The sequence below is a fragment of the Cyprinodon variegatus genome, unplaced genomic scaffold, assembly GCF_000732505.1.
Source record: "Cyprinodon variegatus isolate N-32 unplaced genomic scaffold, C_variegatus-1.0 Scaffold7, whole genome shotgun sequence".
NCBI classification, from domain to species: domain Eukaryota; kingdom Metazoa; phylum Chordata; class Actinopteri; order Cyprinodontiformes; family Cyprinodontidae; genus Cyprinodon; species Cyprinodon variegatus.
Window position 1 is genome coordinate 2,245,074 of NW_015150460.1, and position 8,512 is coordinate 2,253,585.

The 8,512-nt window shown below is 39.1% G+C and overlaps 1 protein-coding gene across 2 annotated transcripts in view; it reads left to right on the plus strand.

The window, feature by feature from the left end:
• The first annotated feature begins 2,476 nt into the window (after nt 1-2,476).
• Nucleotides 2,477-8,512, plus strand: part of ntn4 (netrin 4) — a 41,256-nt gene continuing 35,220 nt past the window's right edge. The window contains exons 1-2 of one of the 2 annotated variants that reach the window (XM_015376626.1): nt 2,477-2,898; nt 4,564-5,108. In XM_015376626.1, coding sequence (XP_015232112.1) covers nt 2,766-2,898; nt 4,564-5,108 — 678 coding nt within the window. In that variant the 5' untranslated portion in view covers nt 2,477-2,765. Of the gene's footprint in view, nt 2,899-4,563; nt 5,109-6,060; nt 6,606-8,512 lie in introns of both variants that reach the window. The other variant, XM_015376616.1, reaches the window with a different exon arrangement.

Sequence of the window (8,512 nt, forward strand, 5' to 3'; positions counted from 1 at the left end):
GGGGGGGGTTGTTAGGGAGATTCTAAGGGCCCTTGACTGAGGGGGGGCCCCAAAAGAAAAAAAATTAGTTGTCCTGCTAGATTTTTCAAATTTAAAAAGCAGTAAAATAAATAATCTTCATGTTCTCCCTTGTTTTTCAGTCATAAACAGTGAAACAAAGCATAAATATATGATTAGATTTATACCATTAAAATAACATATTATACCATAAATACATTACATTATATATTATACTATTTTATACCATTGAAAGACATTGATCATTCTAATGAGCAGCCTGAAGCAGCTAAGCCACAAATACATGTTTTGTCATTAAACATGAATGAAAATTTAGTTCTTAGGTCCAGGATTAAATAACCAGTCCTTTAATAAAGTTATAGTGAAACCTGATAGGAATATTTTACTTTTTCAATAATTTTCTATTGTAAAAATTTTATGATAAAAGTTAAATTAACAATGTAAATTATACTCTTTAGTGCATCTTTATAGCAGCTTTAAAGCTTGCATGCTTTTTATTTGAATGGGTGGATGGGGGCCAATATCAATGTCTCTCATGGGCCCCCAAATTCCTGGCTGCACCCCTGCCCACAGAATCGCCTTTGGTCATGGAAGATGCACATAAAATGCATAATATAGATTACTTATTGGTTGTAATGCCAAGATTTTAGTGTTCAAATAGAAACGTGTTTCTTTAAGCAGAATCAGGGGCGGAGCTAGATGGGGGATCAGGGGTGGCCATGGCCACCCTTAGCCAATCATTGGCCACCCCTACCATTGTTTTCTCTCAGGTAGAATATTCAAAACATTTTGATTTTATATATATTAACAATTACTTGACAACAAAAGACACTGTGGTTAATTATGCACATCAATATACCAACATTAGAGATGATTAGTCCTGAATTCATGCTCTTTCAGAACTAGATTTTGTGTTATATGCCATAAAGAGAAACTTATGTGTCTCTGCAAGTCAACTAAGAGTCTTCAGTGAAATCATAAATACTGTAAATATCTATTTTAATAAAAAACAATTAAATTTATTAATTTATTTAGATATTAGTACATGTAAATATCAATTTAATGCAAAATGATATTGATAAAAGTAGGCAAGTAATGACGACAGGGGCGGAGCTAGATGGGGGGCAAGGGGTGGCCATGGCCACCCTTAGCCAATCATTGGCCACCCCTACTATTTTTTTACCCTCTAATACAGACTGTGGCAGCAGTAATACTCTGAAGGGGAATGTTCAAACTTATTAAACATTTAAAATTTTCATATATTAACTACTTGACAAACAGAAACACCATGGTTAATTATGCACATCAATATACAAACATTAAAGATGATAGACACAGAATTCATGCTATTTTGAGAACAAAATTTTGAATTATTTGGGTGGCAGATCTCCAGTAAAATCATAAATAACTACTTTAATAACTTAAAAATCCATTTAATGTGGATATTAGTAGATTTAAATATCTTTTTTTTTTACAGAGCGATTATTGATAAAAGTAGGTAATGACAATGTAAAATATGTTCGCCCCAGAACTCAAACCTGAAAGAATATTGTCCTCTATACCTTTATTTACACAGCATAGATGTTATCAAAGGCTTCAGGAAAGTATAGTTTGTCTTTATTTAGAAAATACGGATGTTGTGCTCATTGCTGTTGGAACAGTGTAGATTGACCCTGAGGTTCTGGTGCCTTTCGGCCACCCCTGTTAGGATTTTCTGGCTACGCCTCTGAATGACGATGGAAAAAATGTTCGCTCCAGAACTCAAACCTGAAAGAATTTTATCCAATATACCTTTTAATGATGACGGATGTTTAAATATATGCATCTATTTGTTAGCAAAGGCTGTAGGAAACTATAGTTAGTCTTTATTTAGAAATATGGATGTAGTGCTCATTCCTGTTGGAACAGTGTAGATTGACCCTGAGGTTCTGGTGCCTATCATCTTTTGGCCACCCCTCAGTGTACATTGGTTATTTACGGAAGAGGATTAGGGCCACTGAAAAAAAAAAAAAAGTTAACTGATTTTTTAATTTTATTTCAGTTTAGTAAGGGGAAAAAGTCAGAATTCTGACTTTAATCTCAGAATTCTGACTTTAATCTCAGAATTCAGTCAGATTTCTGAGAAAAAAGCCAGAATTCTGAGATTAAAGTCAGAAGTCTGAGAGAAAAAAAGTCTGAATTGTGAGATTAAAGTCAGAATTCTGAGAAAAAAAGTCAGAATTCTGAGATTAAAGTCAGAATTCTGAGATTAAAGTCAGAATTCCGACTTTTTTCCCCATACCAAACTGAAATAAAATTAAAAAAATCAGTTAACTTTTTTTTTCAGTGGCCCTAATCCTCTTCCGTAGTTATTGTCTGGCCACCCTTATAAATTTTTTCTGGCTACGCCCCTGGGCAGGATATATAAAAAACAAAGCATGCAGGGAGGCGGAGCTGCAGCGCCGCTCTGTCACCAAACGGCCCCTGCGCGTCTCCGCGCTCCTTAGAAATAGATGTTGAGGCGGTGGAGCCAGACTGCAGGGAGATGAACCACGCTGCAGGTCCAAGAGCTGCAGAACAGTCAAGCAGATCCGTTCATCCCTCCTCCTCCTGCACCTCTGCTCTCTTACTCTCTCAGCGGGACATCCCGCAGCGTCCGGGATCATGTTGTTTTCTCCGAGGGTTGCGTTATTATCGCCTCATTGGGCTGCTGCTGAGTGAAAGAGAAAGTCCACACCGGATCTGAGGGACTCTTTATTTATTTTTTCATGCTTTTCACTCCAGATACCTCCATCAGGTCTCCTGGCTCCGGGTTCTTCCTCACAGGTTCTGGATTATCGCTGCGTCGTGGAGATATGCTGGTTTTATTTGTGATCAGCCTGGCCGCGTTGTCAGATGCAGGTCAGTCCTGTTTATTCTCTATTTATCTCAGAGACAAGTGAAGTCAGCAGATTACTGATTAATTAAACTACTGCTCTTCTTCTAAATATGTAAAAAGAATTTCTAAAACAAAAGCCCAATTATTTATATTGTTTGGAGAGAATATTAGATTTTTTTTTCCCAACCAAAGCTGCAGGTTCAGGATAATAAATCCACAGGGTCACAGAGGTCTGAATGTTGCTCATCCTTTTCCTTAGCTGCCAAACTTTATCTGTGCCAGAATCCACGCTGGCTGCTGTCTGAGGCAGGCAGGTGCACAATGCTTCCATTATCCTTTTTTGCATAACATTTCCGATCAAGGTAAATCGCTTGACTTGTGTACATAGACACACTGAGTCACATCAGCCCTCTCTTCCTGAGACAGAAAATGGGATTTTATCTGTTAGATCAACACAAAGGAGGGTTAGAATCAGTGCATTTAGTTAGATCCTTGCACTGTGGAAAACTAAAATGTGATGCAGCCTGTTGATTTTAGAAATAATGTGATTCAATGCACTTTTATTTTTTGTAAGTTGAGCCAACATGAGAAAATAATGTGGCACAAACACAATGGAGAACATGGTGGTGGCAGCATCATGCTGTGGGGATGGCAAGTAAAGGGGGCCAGCGTGTTTTCATGGGGGCACAGAAAAGCATTAAATAAAAAACAGGGCAAGGGATTCAAATATATTAAGATAGCTGCATGAAGTGAAATTTTTATTCAATTAGGTTTAATTAAATTTATATGCCTTATTAAAAAAAAATTTAACATATTTTTGACATAATTTAAGGTAAAATTACAGTTTTCTATCAAATCTGAATTAGAACTCAAGAAAAACTCGAAATTCAGCTGTACAAATTTGAGCAATTTGTTTTGAAAAAAACATTTAGCAAAGGAAAACTGGGATCCTATCTCAATACCAGTGAAGCTATCACCTTATTGCTTTTAAATAATTAGAAAAAACTGAATTTGTAAAGTAAAAAAAAAATGAAATAGAACAAAAGAACCTATCAGTAACTATGTCTGTTCCAGCACGTGTCATTAGAATTTCTTTGAGCATCATGTCTTCAGTACAGGGGCCATAACAGAGGCCAGGACATGATCTAAAGGGGCAATGCCCCCCGTTGGGCTCCGTCTAGAACCGCCCATGGGTAGCAGGTTAAAAAAATTAATTAGGTCAATTTTTTCAATCCTGGGAGAATAATGACATCCCCCCGACCACATGATCTGGATGGATACAGCCTCCGGTGCTGAACAGAGTTGATGGGAAGCTTGATAAGAAGAAACCCTGCACAGGTTGGAACAGAAATGAAACCAGATCTGCTTTTCAATTAAGACGTAAAATGCATTAACTTGGATACACAGTTAAATTTCAGACCTAAAATCTGACTTGTAAACAAATTTTTAAACTCAATTAGTCTGACCCTAATTTTGCAAATGGTAAAGATATATTTTAGATTTTTTGACATACAAAGCCATTAGGAGCCAAACAATAAAGACTTACAGAGGTAACAAAGGATAAACTTATAGAGTCCAGTTTATTTCTAGTTCTATGATAGTATGAAAAACCACCCATCGTATTCTTCTACTTAACTGCTTTGCGCTATTGTTGCTGTTGTTGTGTTTTGTCTTCCCATGTGTTTCAGTGGCAATATTTCGAGCAGGTGTGGCCCCCCGCTGCGAGAACAGAGCCTGCAACCCTCGCATGGGAAACCTGGCCTTAAGTCGGCGGGTTCTGACCCAATCCGTGTGCGGAAACAATGGAACAGAGCTCTACTGCTCCTACCCTGACCCCAACGCCAACCTGGCATGTGGCACTCCTAAATGCTCCAAATGCAACGCCGCCCTACCACACCTGTCCCACCTGGCTGGGGCCATGTCTGACTCATCTTTCCGTCATCCCAACACCTGGTGGCAGTCTGCAGAAGGCGTGGAGTCCGAGACGGTCCAACTGGACCTGGAGACGGAGTTTTACTTTACACATCTCATCCTGGTGTTTCGCTCCCCACGGCCTGCTGCCATGACGCTGGAGCGCTCGCAGGACTTTGGGCGAACGTGGAAGATGTTGCAGTACTACGCCAGTAACTGTAGCACCACCTTTGGAATGGAGGAGGGAAAAACAGGTGGGGGCCGGGACGGGGCCAGCTGCACATCAAAGTACTCTGGTGCATATCCCTGCAGCCGAGGAGAGGTGAGGTGAAGCTCTGACTCTTAAAATTTTCTAANAGTGAAGCTATCACCTTATTGCTTTTAAATAATTAGAAAAAACTGAATTTGTAAAGTAAAAAAAAAATGAAATAGAACAAAAGAACCTATCAGTAACTATGTCTGTTCCAGCACGTGTCATTAGAATTTCTTTGAGCATCATGTCTTCAGTACAGGGGCCATAACAGAGGCCAGGACATGATCTAAAGGGGCAATGCCCCCCGTTGGGCTCCGTCTAGAACCGCCCATGGGTAGCAGGTTAAAAAAATTAATTAGGTCAATTTTTTCAATCCTGGGAGAATAATGACATCCCCCCGACCACATGATCTGGATGGATACAGCCTCCGGTGCTGAACAGAGTTGATGGGAAGCTTGATAAGAAGAAACCCTGCACAGGTTGGAACAGAAATGAAACCAGATCTGCTTTTCAATTAAGACGTAAAATGCATTAACTTGGATACACAGTTAAATTTCAGACCTAAAATCTGACTTGTAAACAAATTTTTAAACTCAATTAGTCTGACCCTAATTTTGCAAATGGTAAAGATATATTTTAGATTTTTTGACATACAAAGCCATTAGGAGCCAAACAATAAAGACTTACAGAGGTAACAAAGGATAAACTTATAGAGTCCAGTTTATTTCTAGTTCTATGAAAGTATGAAAACCACGCATCGTATTCTTCTACTTAACTGCTTTGCGCTATTGTTGCTGCTCTGCAACATGAGGTCCAGGTTTTTTATAACACAAAAAAACGAGAAATTATTTTCTAATAAAGTGTAAGTTCTGGTGATTCTAATACAACAGAGTAATACATATTTATTAATGGACTTACAATTAAAATGAGCATCAGGCTGTATCATTTCATATTGAGCTTTTTGGGATTTATATAGCTATTAAATAAACCATGTTGTGTTTTGTCTTCCCATGTGTTTCAGTGGCAATATTTCGAGCAGGTGTCGCCCCACGCTGCGAGAGCAGAGCCTGCAACCCTCGCATGGGAAACCTGGCCTTAAGTCGGCGGGTTCTGACCCAATCCGTGTGCGGAAACAATGGAACAGAGCTCTACTGCTCCTACCCTGACCCCAACGCCAACCTGGCATGTGGCACTCCTAAATGCTCCAAATGCAACGCCGCCCTACCACACCTGTCCCACCTGGCTGGGGCCATGTCTGACTCATCTTTCCGTCATCCCAACACCTGGTGGCAGTCTGCAGAAGGCGTGGAGTCCGAGACGGTCCAACTGGACCTGGAGACGGAGTTTTACTTTACACATCTCATCCTGGTGTTTCGCTCCCCACGGCCTGCTGCCATGACGCTGGAGCGCTCGCAGGACTTTGGGCGAACGTGGAAGATGTTGCAGTACTACGCCAGTAACTGTAGCACCACCTTTGGAATGGAGGAGGGAAAAACAGGTGGGGGCCGGGACGGGGCCAGCTGCACATCAAAGTACTCTGGTGCATATCCCTGCAGCCGAGGAGAGGTGAGGTGAAGCTCTGACTCTTAAAATTTTCTAATAACTATGCTGCTTCAGTATTTTCTTAAGCACGCACGCACACACACACACACACACACACACACACACACACACACACACATACATACACACATATACATATATATATATATATATATATACACACACATATACATATATATATATACATATATATATATATATATATATATATATGTACGTGTGTGTATGAGTTTCAAAATCTTGGAGTTAAAGTACATCTGAGATAGCGTCATACTAGAGACTGGCAAAGGAAATCATTCATATTTTGTCATTTTGTTTTATGTACGTTTTTATTTCTCATTGCAACTTTGCTTTGTTGCGGTCACCTGTTTTTTTGGCAGGCTAGCAGAAAAGCACTGTTGCATTATGGGTAATTCTGGCACAGAGAGTCACTAATCATAAAGTCCCATCTCTTGCGCTGTGATTGGTCTGGTTGTAGTCAGTGGCGGTTTGCTAAATGTTTTGTGTATTTCAGTCTGGCTGGCCAGGCTAGGTTGTTGAAAGAATTTGTACAGGTTCCCGTGTTGTTCCGGGTTTATAGATCATGTGAAGATTTGAAAACTGAAGGGGGCGGCAGCACATACATACAGTTTTTGGTTCATTATCTAAAGGTGATAAAACTGATGAGAAAACACTGAACCTCGGGTGTAAGAACTTCAATGCTTCAGTCAATCAAACAAGAATTAGAAAATTGTCAGGAATCGAAACCAGTCAGGAAAAGTTAAGATTTTACAGGTTTGGATGAGAGTGGGATAGTAAGAGCATTGAAAACATTTACATTGCTGAAAGCTTCATTCGTTTTTTTCTTGTTTAATTATCGCATCCTTCCTCTACTGTCTATTAATCATCATCCCTCAATTTCCAACCTTCTTTCCTTCCATTCTTATGTCCTTCCATACTTCCTCATCTCTGCTCATGAACTATTTTCTTCCCCCCTTTCATCCTCTCTTTCCTTCTTTGTGTCCTTCCTCCCTTTCCTTCTTTCTTACTAAACACATAGGCATATTTGAAGCTTCTCTTTATTAATATGTCATGTATATACCTACATATTTGTGTTTTAAGTTTTAAAACAGATAGAAAGCACAAGAAATCTGATTTGGAAGCACAAAGATCAACTTTCAATCCTGTTGCTTTATTAAATATAACTTTGTGTAAACTCATGTAGATAAAAAAAAAAAAAAAAAAAAATCATGTCATGGTCAATCTGGGCCAGTTATTAAGGTTTTAAAATTAAAATTCTGTTCCTTCAGTTTAAAATCCTCTTACTTACTGGAGTTTTTCCAGCTGTATGTTATTGCTGCACACTGCTGGTAAGCTTGCTAGAAGATAATTTGATGCTTTTGCAAAATCAAATGTTTCCTCTAGACCAGGGGTGGGCAACTCCAGTCCTCAAGGGCCGGTTTCCTGCAACATTTAGATTAATCCTTGGTCCAACACACCTGGATCAAATGTTTAAATTACCTCCCCGGTATGCAACCAATTTCGCCAGAGTCCTTTTAATTATCTATTTACTTTATTTAAGTGTGTTCAGTCAAGGACATATCTAAAAGTTCCAGGACTGGAGTTGCCCACCCACAACTTCTCTAGACACTTACTAAAGACCTGTTTTACATTTCAAATGCCTGTAGCGTGCTCAGCTCCTTAATTTAATTGGTTCCTACCGTAAAGCTTTGTAAAATCAAATCAATTGATACTAGAGAAAACATAAATGTAATAATCTGTAGGCCATTATGTTTAAGTCACAGTTTTTTTTTTTCTATTTAGGAAAAAAAACAATTAGAACATCCTATACACTCACCGGCCACTTTATTAGGTACACCATGCTAGTAACGGGTTGGACCCCTTTTGCCTTCAGAACTGCCTCAATTCTT